At 40.8% G+C, this 18050-nt stretch overlaps 3 protein-coding genes and 1 pseudogene across 4 annotated transcripts; 1 reads left to right on the top strand and 3 right to left on the bottom strand.

Moving 5' to 3' along the window:
- Positions 1–1198: 1198 nt before the first annotated feature.
- LOC119908279 (ras-related protein Rab-40C-like) lies at positions 1199–4213 on the bottom strand. Of its 2 annotated transcripts, none has more exons than XM_038725992.1 (6): positions 3504–4213; positions 3345–3405; positions 3169–3229; positions 2949–3080; positions 2560–2782; positions 1199–2206 (listed from the first exon to the last, which is right to left on the bottom strand). In XM_038725992.1, the coding sequence occupies exons 1-6, from the start codon at positions 3655–3657 to the stop codon at positions 1905–1907; spliced, it is 933 nt and encodes a 310-aa protein (XP_038581920.1). In that variant the 5' UTR covers positions 3658–4213; the 3' UTR covers positions 1199–1904. The 2 variants fall into 2 exon arrangements, with proteins under 2 accessions (XP_038581920.1, XP_038581921.1); XM_038725993.1 differs by having other exon boundaries at positions 3003–3080; positions 3504–4210.
- A 501-nt stretch (positions 4214–4714) lies between these two features.
- Positions 4715–7611, top strand: LOC119908277 (zona pellucida sperm-binding protein 3-like). The gene is made up of 8 exons (XM_038725990.1): positions 4715–5271; positions 5359–5465; positions 5634–5734; positions 6375–6558; positions 6634–6757; positions 6839–6927; positions 7124–7197; positions 7455–7611. The coding sequence occupies exons 1-8, from the start codon at positions 4747–4749 to the stop codon at positions 7592–7594; spliced, it is 1344 nt and encodes a 447-aa protein (XP_038581918.1). The 5' UTR covers positions 4715–4746; the 3' UTR covers positions 7595–7611.
- Positions 7612–7661: 50 nt separating this feature from the next.
- Positions 7662–9521, bottom strand: LOC119908276 (annotated as a pseudogene).
- A 548-nt stretch (positions 9522–10069) lies between these two features.
- LOC119908275 (ras-related protein Rab-40C-like) lies at positions 10070–11539 on the bottom strand. The gene is made up of 5 exons (XM_038725988.1): positions 11362–11539; positions 11214–11275; positions 10735–10794; positions 10579–10647; positions 10070–10369 (listed from the first exon to the last, which is right to left on the bottom strand). Exons 1-5 carry the CDS (start codon positions 11537–11539, stop codon positions 10070–10072), a joined length of 669 nt encoding a protein of 222 aa, XP_038581916.1.
- Positions 11540–18050: the final 6511 nt, after the last annotated feature.

Raw genomic sequence — 18050 nt, 5'->3', positions numbered from 1 at the left:
TTGCACTTGCACCGGCGGCCCCGGACTGGACAAAGGGATACGAAAATATTCCCACAAAGATCTTGATAAATGTTGGAAGGAATACTCATTGCAGCAGCAGAGCACACAAGTTCATGAAAACGCAGAGAGCACTTGGTAGTTTTTACCCTTTATTTTGATGGGCGACTGTTTTTTTGATGGAGACAAAATTATAACTAAGCCCTATCCAAACCAACTCCGACACACAGATCTGATAGCAACAATCATTATCAAATGTTTACATATAGTGCTTTAAATGCTCACCCACGAGTTCTGCCTATTGTACTGGTGTCACCACCACAGAAAACAGGATCCAGTAGAAACATGCACCAATGTTTATGCCCTGGATGACCTCAGACATACTGAGAATGTTGAAGTGGAACAGAGGTGGAAAGAGAGAGTTTATATCAGAATACAAGTATTTGAGTAGCTTAATCAATTATTAAAACAATATTAGTTAGCTTTGATTGAACAAGACTTTCTCACATTAATTACATGGTACTTGCATTGTTCACCCAATAATACATTTTTGGAGAAAATAAGAATTAACTTGAGCAACAAAAGTACTAATACTCAGACAGTAAGCAACACTCAGTAAGAATATTACAGTAGCAGATGTACCCAATGACCTTCCACCTCTGATTCTGAGTCACATATTATCACAATGCCACAGAAAAGTAGCAGATGAATAGTTTTACATTCATAAATACATAGCATATACAAAATCCAAACAGCCAAACAGTAACATTTAAATTCCTCTCACTAATGTCTAGTGAGTTTACAAAATCCTAATAATGTGATACCACTGCAGCACTTTCTGAAAGAAAAACACCACGGCTGAGCAAACTAATCTGTACATCTGAGTTTGTACAAGGTTTCCTCATCGACACCAGGCGATGTCTCAATTGCCCCAGAGTTCATAAATTTTAATTAATCATGCTGTTGGTGGTTTAAACCAGTTAAAGCCATGATACCACTAAGGATATTAGATTAGAGTCAAAAAGAATGGCCCGAGAAATTCAGCAGATGTTCAAACCAATGATTAATGGAGATGGAGGGTGAATTCATCTGGGCTGGAATTTAGGGGCACAGCAGGAAGTCTTCTAAACAAGACAAGTTGGTTCGACAGTTTAAGTAGTGCTAGACTAAGAGGGGTTTTTGATGGATAGTTGGGTTGTTGTTTTTTTTACATTTTTCTTAAGTCTACTACTAGTCTGTCTGGAAAACTAGCCCTGCTCTTCTCATGACATTCAATTTAAACCAGTCTTCTTTAAAACTTAACTAAAGCTGAGTTTTAAATAGTAGCTCAGCATCTTTGAGGCTGCAAAGGGATCTTTTTCTTATGGTAGACAAAAGGCAAAAGACACACAGATAAGTTGTACACCAAAGCAGGTCTCCGAAAACATTCAAGACAAAACGAGCATAAAAAGCTGGTCAATCTGGAGACCAATTACCAAACACAGACCAAAACAAAAAGCACATACTGTATATTTACAACTTCAAGTCCAACTTTAAATACAATAAACAATCCTTTTCCGAATAAAAGCTAGCTAATGTCCCTCCACTCATTTGTAGTGTTAAAAGGTGAGTGATAATCCTTGATTCACATCTATTGGTCCCAGGGAAATCTTGTTCTTGTACTTGATCACAGTGAGCTTCTGTAGTAAAGAGTACAGGTAAACGGATATCCACAAGATGGCACCAGCAAGCACAAAACAGAAACCAGTCCTACCATCCAAGTCTGTCGATGTTAAGTTCACAGAGATATCTGTTACTGTTGAAGGTTTCTGGTAGCTCTCCACGCTCTTCTACGGTCTAATGACATCTTGGAGCAACAACACCTTTAATACTGGCCCCACGGAGGCAACCAGTAATTCGCTCCTTCACTATGAAATCTTACAGTTCCCCTTAGAGGAAGACGACGAGTCCTTTGGAGGGCTCTGTGGAGGCCTGAAGGACTTTGAGCGTTTGAGGCTGTTGGCTTTGCTTCCACCGCTGCTAGCGCCTGAGGCTGCACTGTTGGCCACAGAGTAGGAGCGTCCATGCATCATGACTGCATTCATGCCGTTGGCCATAGAAAAAGACTTGAGGTGGGACTTGATGGCCACAGGGAGGGGCAGTTTGTCAATAAGGTGCACCGGTGTGCAGGAGACGATCGAACGGCAGCACAGGTCTTGGAGGCTGAAGACTGGAGGAAGAGATATGGATGTTAAGACTTGATGTCATGTCAGACACACTCCCTAATTTTTCCCTTAAAGGCGTCAGAGCTCCACATTACTCTTCAATAAATATATATTTTTCAGTGTGTCTATAAACTGTACTATTTGGACATCACAAAAGGCCAAGCTGATTCATGTCCACTGCATTGGTGTGGCACGACATACTTCGGGGGTGAACATGTCAAAATCAAGACAAATACAACTGAAACTTTCTGCTGCTTTTCTCTATCAGTTGTGAGAACTGACTGTTTTCATACAGAACTGGTTAAAAAACATTGCTTATCTAACAGAACTTGTATGCAAACATGATTAACCAGCTCACCTCTGTTGGGCCTCCAGAATTTCTCCATCCCGTGCCTCATCAGCACAATGCGTGAAAGTTCTGTGAAGGATTCGATGACATTGAAGTTGCACAGCGGACTGACCTCAAAGAAAGTCATGCTGTTCTTTTCTGCATACGCCCTTGCCTGCTCCGTTGGCACCTGTCGCTTGAAAGCCAGGTGCAGCCGGTTGCCCACTAGGATCCTGGGTACCCCAGGGGCGTGCTGATGGAAATAAGCAATATTGTTGCTATATTTAGGTGATGTAACCAAATTTTGTTGTATCTCAAACAGGATTTTTAACAGCTATCCCGCATCTCTCAGTCTAAGCTGCACTAACAGACAATAGTCTCTCTCATGGATGGATGGATATACAGGATTTTCCCCTCACCCCATGCATTTGCTGTGTTTCTTTGTCAACCATAAATGGGTTGAATGGGATTACCTCATCAATTTCCCGGATCCAGCGGTCAATACCATCAAATGACCAGCCGTTAGTGATGTCATACACGAGCAGTATGCCCTATGGAATGAAAGCCAAACATGTTGACATTCATACAAAATTACATAATGAGGGAAAACCACCAAAACTGCCCTCCAAACGTCCTCACCTGTGCCCCACGAGAGTAAGACCTGAAGATGGTGCAGAATCTGCCTTGCCCTGATGTGTCCCTGTTGTGAAAACAAACACACATGAGCATGTAAGAAGACCAATATGATTTGGGTTTGTTCACTACTACTGCAGCCATTATTTATTTCATCAGTGTGTGTTGCTATAAACCCTTACCATAACTCTAATTTCACTCTCCTCCCATCCAGCAGAATTGTGGTGGTCTTGTAATCAATCCCTGAGATAGCACACAATCCACACAGAGTTAGTCAATGTTTAAAAAGGTCTTTTAATTCAGTTCTAAACAACTGAACAAAAGCAGAGATAGTTACTCACCACTGCTGTAGGCATAGGGGGACTCTACTGATCCGTCTTGCAGACTGTCCAAGATTTCCCCCTTTCCGACATCGCTGTCTCCCACCAAAAGAAACTTCAGGAGATAATCGTAACTCTTGACCGGACTACTCTGGGTCCCCATCATCCCACGCATTGAATCCGATCGACAGAGAGCTTTATAAGCTCGCCAGACGTCCACTATTGGGGGCAAGGGACAACTCAGACGGTCCCCAGCTGCGGTAGCTGAAGCAAAGCGACCGCCGTTTGATGTCGACTAACCAGCTAGCTGGTGCACTACCCACGATTTACATTAACTCTCCTTAGTAACGGCTAACACATAAAATAGAATTTCCTGATAAGACTGGACTAAATCCAAACAAACCTTTCAGTGTACGTTACTAGCACTGGAGTCCAGCCGCCGCTGACGTTACTATTCACAATAAGTTATTCATCAAAACAACCTTAACTAACTGTTAGCTGGCTTGTTAGCTAGCCGGCTAACAGAACGACAACAACGCATTTTAGCACAAACAGGGGATACAAAGTAAAAGCAAGACTGTGTCATCCTACATTGAACCATACTCTTCCAAACCAAATACGATTGTTTCACTTTGTTAATAAATGAAAAGGCCAACGAGGGATTTATAGCCTCCGAGCACAACGTCCAGCTAACAGGACTGTGTTGGAACTTCCTGGTAGCGGCATCATGCGCTGCGTAACATCCGGTTACGCTTTTAAAAAATAATAAAAGGAACAATTATTATTGTAGTTTTATGTCTCGATTTATTTAATATTCAATACAAGATACTTCATTAATAATGAAGCAACTGATCTGTCCATAGAGGCTATGATAGCCCACACGTTTTACTGAAACGTGGGTAGAAATGCTCTCCTGCTGCCTCACCAGAGAGGGAGGAGAAGTTAACCCTGCCTACTGAGTAAACTGAAGGGACTGACTTAATTTATACTTTATTTTGCACGTTGTACAATTGGTTTAGAAATGACACATGCACTTTGCAAACCCACACTGGTGTATGACACATGGGCCTTTACAGAGAAAGGAAGCCCGTTAAGGGGGATTATTATTGGTGACCTCTCATTGGTTGTTCTTGATTGGAATTTACAGCAGCTGTGTGAATTATCTCTTAAGTGCCGAACATAAAAGCCAGGTGAAACACTACCATCATACATGCCCTGTTTAGGTTAGGGGTCAGTTTAGTTGAAGGCAGCTGCTGGAGTGAAAATGGAGTTAGTACCTGCTGTGTGTTTGTTGTTGCTGTTTTGTTCTGCCTGTAGATCTGAGGATGGCCTATTTTTGGAAGATCCTGAATTAGTGTGGGTGAGAATGGAGACAATGATGAGTAAAGAAATGACACCTGCACCTGAAACCAAATTGTTGAGGAGTGCATCAGGTAGTGGATCACCTGAAGCCAAAAATGTTCCTCAGTATCTGGCTGTCCCAGCCTCTCAGACCCTGAAACAGGTTTTCAAGCCAGAACAGGGTGCCAGAAGCCTCCCTAACTTGGCTAACGAAATGTTACTTGTGACTGCTGCCCCTACTCCGGCAATTGGCGCAACAGCCGGGACAAAGTTGGTTGAAATCCTGTGTCATGTTGACAGAATGTATGTGAGAATAAGGAGAGAGGTCTTTAAGACTCGTGACGCATACAAATACTTGAAACTAGGCACCTGTCCTGTTAACAAAGGTACCAAAGAACATTACTACCTTCTGTACCTTCTGAGAACTGACTGTGGATTTGAGAAAAAGGTTGGTAAAGCTGTTCCCTCAATTGCTGTATCATTCAGTTAGTTCTAGTTTGTGACTGCAACCAACATGTGAATGTTTATGTTCCAGAGTCATCCAGATTATCTGTCCTTTAGCAATGTGCTCCACTACAGGCCAACCGGTCCAGTTTTAAGGGAAATGCCATTTGATATTCCCCTGAACTGTAACTATCCCAGGTAAGATTTAGATTAGGTTCTTCAGTTTTAGTATGATTGTGTAATTTAGTTCTATTACAAATCTTAACTACCAGCATTTAAGACCAAGGACATATTGCAAGACTACAGGGCAATCAATGACTTCTGTTTTCAAATTTTGTATTGTGAGTTTTCACTTGACTATTGCAGGTTTTTCCACTCCTATAAAGTTGGCTTCTATCCTGATCGCATGGGTGCAGTTTTCAAACGACTCCAACCTAAAACTAGTTTCACCCTTACTCCTCAAGATGGTATGTTCCCATGTTTTAAATGCATTTTCAGCACAAGGCCTGTTATCAGAAGCACCATCTCTTTTTTTGAAATTAGGAGCTCTGAAGTGCAGAAAGGAGTGCTAACTTGCAAATGCACATTTCTAAACTTAACCAGGCTAGGAAAGTGCTGCTCCAAGTATAGATGTGCAACTTGGACAGAAGAGGGAGCGCTACAAAATGTACATTATCCTTAGTTTTGTAACATGGTGAGGTTAATGTGGATGATGACGTACTTCTGAGGTGGTATAAATCAGGTTCTTTAATGGGCAACAAAGATGTCTGACAAAACTTGTGTGGACAAGGATTACATGGGGAGCTAAATGCACACCTGTATTTGACACAAATGGGAAGCTGTTAAATGAATCCAAAGCTAGACAAACCCTGGAGTCAAATATTTACCATTTTAGAAAAGGCACCCTAGCACCTGATCTGTCAAGCATTTGTAAGTGTACTCAAAATATGCCAGGATAAAATACTAAAGCATGTTCTACAAGTACTCAGAACTCATCACTGCATATTCTGCTGGAGCTTAAAGGAACCAAATGTATTACTTGCATAGCAAATGCATGCAGCAGCCCTGTGTCTCTATTGTCAAGTGATGTCCCTCACTTTGCCACAGCATCAGGTAATGAAATCACTGGAACCAAAACCTTCACCTTGGGCGAGCCGATGTACTTTGAGGTCACGCAACCTGACCGCACTGCACAGTTGGGAGGCCAGAGGATATACATCGACAAGTGCTTTGTGACAGCCTCCCGAGACCCCAATTCAAATCCTCGATATACGGTCATTGACAACCAAGGGTAAGGTTTGAAATGATTTCAGTATAAGATGGGCCTGTCACTTGGTGGTTGGAGGTAAATGTGTCTTCTCGACAGGTGCATGATTGATGGCAAAGAGAACGAACAGTCAAGGTTCCTCGCTGGCGCCTCAGAGATGGTCCAGAAATTCAGTCTGGGTGCCTTGATTTTCAAGAATGGCGTTTCCGCTTCCTCCTCACAGGTACTGTTAAGAGGTAGTGGTACAGAGCTCAATGCTGTCAAATAATGAACACATGTAGCCATTATGCTCACTGTCTTTCAGCAACTCTACATGCACTGCGAGATCTCTGTGGGGACACGTACTCCAACTCAGGGCTCAAAGGCTTGCAATTATGATCCAGCGACCAAAACGTGAGTTGACTCTGGCTAAAGTAAAACTCACAGGTGTAGCTTGCTTTTGAAGGTCTTGTAGGAGGAAGTGTTTCATGTGTACTTGACTGCCAAAAGAACTCGGTGTGTATTTCCAGTATTGCCAGCTGTGCTCACTGTGATCTGCTTTGTCCATCAAGTTTGCCATCTAATATTGCTGACCACTGTTATGGTTTAGGTGGAAGGAGCTGTACTCTGATGACTCCGTGTGCACCTGCTGTGACTCGACCTGCTCCTTGGCACAGCCTAAGGGTACGTCTTCAACTTGTCTGTCTGTTGGGGAGGGGTCTTGAGGACATCTTGGTATGAAATGCAGTAACTTCAGACATGCTCCCTGACTTGGCACAGAGCTGTTCCCAGGCAGTAATTCTTGAAGCGTTCACTTTCTACAGGCAATACTGATGCAAATCCAAAAGTACTCATCCCTTGACAATCATGCAGAATCAAAGCATAAAATGACTCCTTACTGAAAGCTACTCTCTGACAATTATCCTCTTGTATTTTTACAGCTTCTAGGGGTATGATCTCAAGTCACTCTTGGGAGGTCGTCGCAAGCGGCAAGGATGACTATGCAGCGGTTGACCCTCGGATGAATTCCCTTGACGTGGCAGAGCATGAAGACTTAAAGCAATGGGAAAATGATTACTGACAAAATTATGTAGACATGATTTTTAAATGAGAACTGGATCGCTTGCTATTATCATGACATAACTCACTCACTCTGACTGAAGAGAATAAAAGCAGAATTTAAAATCTTAATGCTTAGACTCTTAAATGGCGCAACTGGCATTGTCTGTACACTGCCCAGCATATTCATGTATGAGCAAGCTTGCATTTCCTGAAAATGTGTCACTGCATCTCTGTAGATGCAGTTGTGTACCACAAGGGGATGAAAGAGATTCAGTCTTTGCTTTAGTGAATTCAGCAGGAAGTTCAATTTTCTGTGTCAAGGGGTTCCCAATAAGGGCATGGTTCAACTGCTTGTTCTCAGGGCTTCTCTCCATGAAGGGCAAATCTTGTAGCCTGGAAGTCCCCATGTTGGGTTTCCACTGTGATGGGTCTCTGGTCAACAGCAGATGCATTAGTGCAGTTTTGAAATGAACCTCCTTGAGCACACTACTTCCAGACAGTGCTGCCTGTTTCCGGTGAAGGAACTGGGCAATTTCAAGAGTTTGACTGTGGCATGAATTTCCAGGCAGGTGTCTAGACATGTGTTCAAAGAAACTATCAAGATGGCTTGTCAGGGAGAGTGTCCAGTAAGTATCCAAGTTCTTAGGGAGCAAGGAGTAATAAGAAATGAGCATCGGTTTTGAATTTAACCACAGGTTCATACTGAAGCTTAGCTTCTTCACTGATCTAAATCGAATGACTGGCAATGTAGCGGCTGTTAAGCTGATACTTATGTGAAATCAGTGCCCACGCTTGTTAGCGCTCTGAAACCATCTGGTCCATCACAAACATCAGTAATTTTCATCGTTACTTTCTCAGACTCACAATGCAGCAGGCATATCATCTGCATTGGGAGACTGACAGTGGCAGCCATTTTGGACAGGTTATACGGGTCAAGTGGGCTAAAGGAATGATATCACACACCCACCATCTGAAAGTCCTCAATCAACATACCGTCATTGCTATCACACACTCCTCTTGGCATCCAATAGATCATTTGCAAACCCCTCTAAAAACTCATCCTCCCTCCACTTGTTATTGGATGGTACTTGAATACATTTAGAATGAAATGGCTGCAGAGCGTGGCTGTCTGGTAGCAGCCATGCAGGTCACTGGGAAGGTCCTGGTTTCTTCTATCTTCATTTGGGAATTTCTCCCTAGTTACTTCCTGAAGAAGCGTATGATGGAGATGGAGAATATGTTCCATGAGTACCAGAGATAATCCCCCTCCCAGTCAGCGATTGTGTTCTCTGAAGTTTCATTTTCTGATGTCTTGGTGTGAAGGTGTGACAGAGGTGATTCTTGTTCTTTGGAGCTGAACATTTCCTTCTCTTCGGGCTTTTCCTGTTGCTTGTGTGGTCCGCTTGGGTCTGTAAAAGAGTCATCTTCTCCCTGTTTACTCCTCTTGTCCAGCTGTAAATTTCCCTTTTGCTCATGGTCAATTTGTGATGTTTTCAGAGCAGTCTCACCTTCACTTTTGGAGTTTTGGTGCTGATCCAAATCTGCTATAAAATATCCCCCTTCTTGTAATTTGTGATCAACATTGTCTTCCTCTGATTGCTGTTTTATGACATTCACATCATCTAAGTCTGACATTTTATCTTTTTCAGTAACTTGCTGATCAGACTGATCAACAAGTTCCTTGGGAGTGTCATCTCCAGGCCCAGCATACATCCTTTCCTTACTGATATGTGCCATTTCATGGTCCAGTTTTTCTTCTCCTCTCAGCAGCCTCTCTTCATGCTTTTGCATGCCCACTGTGGTGATATCACCCCATTCCTCAACCCCGGGGTCATCTCTTGGGTGCGTTAGGAGACCCAGAGCCACCACAAACACTCGCAGCAGAGTGCTGTGCATCGTCAATACTGTCTGTGAATAAGTCAAACAGCATAAAGAATTGTTACAAATATGATATATAAGAACAAAAGATTGAATGAAAACCCTTGCAATTATATGTAAATATACTTTATGGCAAAGCTCACAACGATGCAAAGCAAGTAAGAAAGAAGCTGCTTCCTCGATGGCCTTGAAGCATCTTCTTTCCTCAATTCTGTGATTATATTGTATGTCAAATGCCATTTATTACTGCTCAACAATAAAGAAGAAGGGATATGGATGTTAGACACACTCCCTAATTTTTCCCTTAAAGGCGTCAGAGCTCCACATTACTCTTCAATAAATATATATTTCTCAGTGTGTCTATAAACTGTACTATTTGGACATCACAAAAGGCCAAGCTGATTCATGTCCACTGCATTGGTGTGGCGCGACATACTTCGGGGGTGAACATGTCAAAATCAAGACAAATACAACTGAAACTTTCTGCTGCTTTTCTCTATCATTTGTGAGAACTGACTGTTTTCATAAAATGAAAAAAACATTAAATCCTCTCACAGAACTGGTTAAAAAAATAAAAACGTTTAACAGAACTTGTATGCAAACATGATTAACCAGCTCACCTCTGTTGGGCCCCCGCAACCCTGTACGCAGGATAAGCGTTTGACGACGGATGGATGGATGGACCTCTGTTGGTCCTCCAGAATTTCTCCATCCTGTGCCTCATCAGCACAGTGCGTGAAAGTTCTGTGAAGGATTCGATGATGTTGAAGTTGCACAGCGGACTGACCTCAAAGAATGTCGTGCTGTTCTTTTCTGCATACGCCCTTGCCTGCTCCGTTGGCACCTGTCGCTTGAAAGCCAGGTGCAGCCGGTTGCCCACTAGGATCCTGGGTACACCAGGGGCGTGCTGATGGAAATAAGCAATATTGTTGCTATATTTAGGTGATGTAACCAAATTTTGTTGTATCTCAAACAGGATTTCTAACAGCTATCCCGCATCTCTCAGTCTAAGCTGCACTAACTAACAGACAATAGTCTCTCTCATTGATGGATGGATATACAGGATTTTCCCTCACCCCATTCATTTGCTGTGTTTCTTTGTAACCATAAATGGGTTGAATGGGATTTCCTCATCAATTTCCCAGATCCATCAAATGACCAGCCGTTAGTGATGTCATACACGAGCAGTATGTCCTATGGAATGAAAGCCAAACATGTTGACATTCATACAAAATTACATAATGAAGGAAAACCACCACAATTGCTCTCAAACGTCCTCACCTGTGCCCCACGAGAGTAAGACCTGAAGATGGCGCAGAATCTGCCTTGTCCTGTTGTGAAAACAAACGCACATAAGCATGTAAGAAGACCAATATGCTGTGGATTTGTTCACTACTACTGCAGCCATTATTGATTTGATCAGTCTGTTGTGATGGCAATTTAAGTTTTCAAAGAAACAGCTCAGGCAAACACTTGTCTTTCTGTGAATTTTATTAAAGTCTTCTGCAGAACTCTCAGCAACACGCATAAGTGTATGCTCGAATGAGTGAGGAGAGCTGGGTGAGCCTGTCATTTATAGGGTCAATCATATCCCACAGAGACTCATTGTCCCTGAAGTCTGGATAACACAGAGAACAGAGATATTTCAACTGTTACGTTTACACAGATTCAGTGCCACGTCACACATGAGTCTCCCTGAGTCCAGGGTTACATGCAATATGTTTGGAATTCCCATTACGCTGTGTTGCTAAAAACTCTTACCATAACTCTAATTTCACTCTCCTCCCATCCAGCAGAATTGTGGTGCTCTTGTAATCAATCCCTCCACACAGAGTTGTTTTCAATGTTTAAAAAGGTCTTTATAATTCAGTTCTAAACAACTGAACTAAAGCAGAGATAGTTATTTACCCCTGTGATAGTCATAGGGGGACTCTACTGATCCGTCTTGCAGAATGTCCAAGATTTCCCCCTTTCCGACTCTGCTGTCTCCCACCAAAAGAAACTTCAGGAGATAATAGTAACTCTTGACCGGACTATCATACCACGCATTGGATCCGATCCACAGCTTTATAAGCTCGCCAGACATCCACTGTTGGGGGCAACCCGGTTATGAGTCTGTTAGGTTTGATAGAGGTGAAAATCAGTTTGGAGTATGTGAGGGATGGGATACTACTTGGATGAATAGCAACTACAAAATAAATAGAATGTGTGATTACTGAAATTTATAAATCAGATGGGCACTTGGTAGTAATCAACTTATTTAACCCTTTGTAAATCATTAAGCCTAGAAACCTTAGAGGAAATAATAAGGAGACAAGGAAAGGGAAAGAAATATGGTGCAGAGACTTTAATGCACATAATAGGAAAGTAAGCATACTGATAGGAATGGAGAAGCAGTGGAAGAACTACTGGATGTTAGGCAACTAGTTTGTTTAAAAAATGGAAATGGCACAAGAATTGACATGCGTTCTAACACACTGTGTTACATTTACATTTATCCAAAGCGACTTACAATTGCTATACATCGTCAGAGGTTGCACACCTCTCGAGCAACTAGGGGTTAAGTGTCTTGCTCAGGGACACATTGGGGGATGGGTCACAGTGGGGGATTTCAACAACAAGGTAATTCAAAGTGCTTTACATAAAACATAAAAGCAACAGGGAAATATAAAAAAATTTAAAAGCAACATAGGGATTTGAAAAAATACACATTAAAATATAATAAAAGTTACAGTGTTAAAAGAGTTAAATGGAAAATAAAAACAGTCCGAGGGGTTGAGCAAATAATTGAGTTACAATTATTTTGAAAAGAGAATAAACAAAGAAGTAAACTTAATCTACTCTCTCTAGCTAGTCTGTACTCAGGTCCATAGCAATCTTTGGGTCCACTGAAACTCCAAAAACCTTCGTACACTACAGAGAAACCAGGACATGTCTGTCCGCAGGCCACTTTGATCCAGTTAAACTCTGGACCCACTTGCGCATTTACAGGTGGACAGAGGTTCCTGCAAATCACTCAGGCGTGAGATTGAAGACCACTTCCTTCACTCTGTTCAATCTCACTCTCATTACCTTTTCGCTCAATTACCTACTCATTTCTGACCATGTAAATATTTAATTTAAAGCAATGGTAAAAAGCTAAAAACAAAGAAAAAGAAAACAGGACAGTAAAAGTTACAGTGCAGTGTAAGTTACAGTATCAATCTACTAGTTAAAGGCAGTGGTAAAAAGAAAAACCTTAAATATTTTATTAAAAGCAATGGTAAAAAGAAAAGTCTTCAGTCTTAATTTAAAAGAACTGAGAGTTTCAGCAGACCTGCAGTTATCTGGGAGTTTGTTCCAGATATATGGAGCATTATAACTGAATGCTGCTTCTCCTTGTTTAGTTTTGACTCTGGGGACAGAAAGCAGACCTGCCCCAGACGACCTGAGAGGTGGTAAATGCATGGATACGTTTTTCCAGGTCTTGCTGAGACATAAGTCCTTTAATCCTTGATATATTCTTCAGGTGATAGAAGGCTGACTTTGTAATTGTCTTAATGTGGCTCCTCCAATTCAGGTCTGAGTCAATGACTACACCAAGATTTCTGGCTTGATCCGTGGTTCTTAACATTACAGATTGAAGTCGAGCACTGACTTTCAATCGTTCCTCCCTGGCTCCAAAAACAATAACTTCAGTTTTATCCTTGTTTAATTGAAGAAAATTCTGGCACATCCAATCGCTGACCTGCTCAATACAGTTACTCAGCACTTGTATGGGATCATAGTCCCCTGGTGAAATGCTTATGTAAATCTGTGTGTCATCTGCATAATTATGGTAACATATTTTGCTGTTTTTCATAATCTGAGCCAGTGGAAGCATGTAAATGTTAAACAAAAGAGGCCCCAGAATGGAGCCTTGGGGAACTCCACATGTCATTTTTGTCAGCTCAGATGTGTGATTATCTATAGACACAAAGTAGTCCCTGTCCTTTAAGTAGGATTCAAACTAGTTTAGTACTGTGCCAGAAAGTCCAACCCAGTTTTCAAGTCTGTCTAATAATATATTGTGGTCGACCGTGTCGAATGCAGCACTGAGATCTAATAATACTAAGACTGAAATTCTGCCACTGTCAGTGTTTAAATGGATGTCATTGAAGACCTTAACAAGAGCCGTCTCAGTGCTGTGGTGTGGTCGAAAACCTGACTGGAAGACATGAAAACAGTTATTTAGTGCCAAGAAAGCACTAAACTGTTGGAAAACAGCCTTTTCAATGATTTTACTTAAAAATGGGAGATTTGATATGGGCCTATAATTGCTCATTAGTGAACTGTCTAGAGTGGCTTAATGACTTCAGTTTTCAGGGCCTGAGAAAAAGACCTGAGAGGAGAGACATATTGACAATTTGTAGTAGATCTGAGGCCATGCAATTTTTTGTGTTCAGCTTTTCGACACTCTCTTTTTTGAGTTCTAACCAGCGTGGCATTTATCCATGGAGATCTTCTCTTACCAGAGACCACCTTCACCGTGGCTGGTGCAATGGCATCAATAACATTTGTAATTTTTGAACTGAAATTATCAGCAAGCTCATTGACTGAGACCCGTGAGAGGGTGGGTGTCGAGCAGAAAGCCTCAAAAAAATTTCACTAGTGTTTTCAGTGATATGCCGTTTTGTGATTACCGCAGATAGCACTCTCAAAGAAAACACAGGAATGATCAGAGACAGCAACATCAGTCACCACAACCTTGGAAATGTCCAGACCCTTGGAGATGTCCAAAGTGTGCCCCTTATTGTGTGTGGGCTTCATCACATGTTGGGTCAGTCCATAATTATCAAGAACACAACACAGTGCCTTAGTCCCTCTGTCCTGGGGGTTGTCAACATGGATGTTAAAATCACCCACAATAACCACACAGTCAAAGTCAATACAGATTATAGACAGCAGTTCACCAAAGCCATCAAAAAAGTTTGCACAGTATTTAGGGGGCCTCTAGATATTTAGAAAAATAGCTTGAGAAGAAGAATTCAGCTGAAGAGACACATATTCAAAGAAGCAAAATTCCCATAAGACATCTTTTTGCATTGAGGGAGTCATTAAACAAAATGGCAACACCACCTCCTTTCTTATGCACTCTAGGTTCACTCATAAAAATGAAGTTGGGATGGGTAGACTCGATACGGACAGCTGCACTGTTATCTTGGTCCAACCAAGTTTCAGTTAAAAACAAGAAATTAAGATTATGAGTGATTATAAAATCACTGATTAAAAATATTTTTCCTGCCAAAGACCTAACGTTTAACAAAGCTAATTTTAGTGTGTTAAAAACATTATCTGGCCAACTTTTATCGACAGGCTGAGGCTGACGAGGAATTAATACTAAATTTGCAGGATATGTTGAGTGCTTCCTGTTTCTTAACACATTCACCATGCTTTTTCTGTTACCTATCAAGACAGGGATGGAGAAGACTACCAGCACATTGGGCTCCGGCTTGTCCTGGGAAGAGTCATGAGTGCTATTTTCCTTGTAGCCTGGACCCAGCACATATCAGACAGAGCTTACTGGGCTTTTTCGCCATTGCGGAGTGGGAAGGCGGGTTGTTCGCTCTATTTGGTGAGGGGGGTTTAGGGTAGAGAGAATGGGAGTAGAAGGAGGGAAAGTGCGGGGAGTAAATTTGGTCCCAGCTCTAATCAGGTCTTCTATGTGATCAACGATCACAAAAGGCATAGTCTTATCTATTGCATCGCCACACCAAGATGTATTGATCTCACTTTAATTTCTAATAATCTGGCAAACTCTTGGAATTAAAAAAAAGTATTGGAAGTGATCATTTTCCAATATTTTGTTCTTTAAATGTTGATATAGATCTTCAAGAAAGGCCTAATCATAAGAAGTGGGATTTTGCTAAAGCCAATCAGGAAAATTTTTAATAAATATGCTGTATTTCATGGGTGAGTCAATTTGAATGCAGGGTGATATTGAGGAATGTGCATCTGAAGTTTCACATTTAATTTTGAATACAGCATTAAATAGCAAACCATGTAAGTCACTTGGGGGGGAAAGGAAAATGGTCCCATGATGGAACGATACATGTACAGAAACTATTAAAGAATGAAATAGGGCAATGAGAATGTGAAGAAATAACATGGACCTAGATAATCTAATTAATTGTCAGAGGAAAAAGGCTCAGACACGTAGTAACTAAGATTAGTAAACAAAATGCATGGAGGAACTATTGTTCTACTATAGGAAGGGAAGTTAAAATAGGAGAGGTGTGGTCAATGCTGAAGGAAATGAGTGGGAAACAAGGTATGTGCTAAAATACCTGTATTAGAGGGTGATGGAATACTGGCAATAACAGATAAGGAAAAGGCAAATATGTTGGGAAAGAAGTTGGCTAGTGTGCAAAGACTACATAAAGAGAAGGTTCTTAAGGAAAATAGAGATGTGTTTATTAAAAAAATAGTGAGGAAATTAAATTAAACTAGTGATTGTATTAAATGGTACTAGAAATACTGCTACAGGAGAAGATCAACTGAGCTATATTATGTTCCAGAAACTACCTGAAAAAGTATAATAAGTAAGTAAAATAATATTACACCTATTTAATAAGATATGGGAAGAAGGTAAAATGCCCAAAAGCTGAAAGAGTGCTTTAATATTGCCATTTAATAAACCTGGGAAAGATTCTAAAACTGCTGGTGATTACAGACCTATCGCCCAACATCACATCTATGCAAGTGGATGGAGAAGATACTAGTCAGAAGCCTTAATCACACCCTTGAACATAAAGGGTTATATGCACCAAGTGGGTTCAGAAAAGGGTGGTCCAAAATGGATGCTGTTGTGAAAGTAAGCAATTATGATTCCATGTGGAGGGAAGGGTTACTAATTAAATTGAACAAAATGGGAATTAAAGGTAGGTTCTATAAGTGGGTCCTAGATTTTATGTCAGAAAGAAGATTTAGAGTAAAAGTGGGATCAGAAGTATCTAAAGAATTTGAAATTATTAATAGAATTCCACAAGGCAATGTTATTAGTCCAGTTTTATTTAATATTATGATTAATGATATTTTTATGAATCTAGACAGAAGGATTGGGTCAGCTCTATATGCAGATGATGGGGCCATCTGGACAAGAGGACGAGATCCCATAAGGGTGAAAAGTAAAATCAAGGAAGCAATAGGAAAGGTAGAACAATGGTCGCATAATTGGGGCTTTAAGCTTTCTCCAAGTAAGTCTTGCCATATATTTACCAGGAAAAAAAGAGATAGACAAACGGGAACCTACAGTTATATGGCCACAATATAGAAACAGTAGATCATTTTAAATATGTGGGTATGTGGTTAGACCAAAAGGGAACATGGAAAATACACATCGAAAAGGTGGAATCAAAATGCAAGAAAGTTATAAATTTAATGAGAGCAGTAGTGGGGAAAGACTGGTGAGCAAATAAACAATCATTAATCTATATTTATAGGGCTCTAATGAGGTCAACAATAGATTATGGATGCTATGTATATGGAGCAACAGTTAAAACACACTTACTGAAGTTGGATAGAGTTACTAACAAAGCATTGAGGATTTGTGCAGGTGCAATTAGATCAACACCAATTAAAGCAATCCAGGTTGAGTTAGGGGAAGTGTCCTCAGACCAGACCTGATAAACTCACACTCACACTTACATACTGGAGTCGCTTACGTGAAAGTGGTCTTGAAAACCATGCAAAGAGTGTTATTCAGGAGTGTTGGGAGTATACTTCTTTTAAAGGTAATGGCTTTGGTAACGAAGACTAAATCAGAGGAATTTAGATTTAATAATACCGTTATATATTATTATTATTTTCTACACCTATTAGTGATATCCCTATTTGGTTAAGACGATAATTAAAAAAGAAATGATGATGAAATGGCAGGACAGCAAGGATGTGGATAAAAGTGGAAGGAAATATCCGCAAAAATCTATTCATGCTCAAGGTGTGACTAGAAGGAACAGAAGAGAGGAGAGCGTTTTAACCAGGCTAAGGTTTGATCATACCGGGTTAAATAAAACATTGTTTTTAATGGGCAAAAGTCAATCAGATTAATGTTTGGAATGTAGGTCCAAGTAAAGTATAGAAAATGTACTATTTGACTGTCGGAAATATAGGGATGAGAGGATGCGGCTGAATCAAAAGATAAGTCAGGCAGGAAGAAGTGAAACCTTGAAGGTTTATTAGGCACAACAGGAGATGGGGTAAAGGATACACAGAAAGCTGCTGTACAATATCTGAAAAATATAGGGATATTTAATAGGATTTAGTGGTTTTTTAGGCTGTTTATCTGTTTTGTTTATGTTTATCTATTTATTTAATTATTTTTGGTGATATAAAAGTAGTCCCAACAAACATAGTTCATGCTACATACTCTGGTACAGTAGGCGGCAGTATGCACCTTTGAAAGTCATGGTTGCAATCTACCATGAAACAAAAAAGAAGCAGCAGCAGCAGCAGCACTGGTTCCCCTCTAGAGAGAGTGAAAGAATTTTAATTTTTGGGTGTCTGGTTTGACCAACGAATGACTTGGGCTGTTCACGTTAGGAACATTTTGTCAAAATGTGACAAGGTGTTAAATATAA

The sequence above is a fragment of the Micropterus salmoides genome, unplaced genomic scaffold (genome assembly GCF_014851395.1).
Source record: "Micropterus salmoides isolate LMB-PRFRI ecotype aquatic unplaced genomic scaffold, ASM1485139v1 Ms_hic_scaffold_1727, whole genome shotgun sequence".
In the NCBI taxonomy this organism is placed as follows: Eukaryota; Metazoa; Chordata; class Actinopteri; order Centrarchiformes; family Centrarchidae; genus Micropterus; species Micropterus salmoides.
Note: the sequence above shows the minus strand (reverse complement) of the source record. Positions and strands in the feature narration are given on the sequence as shown.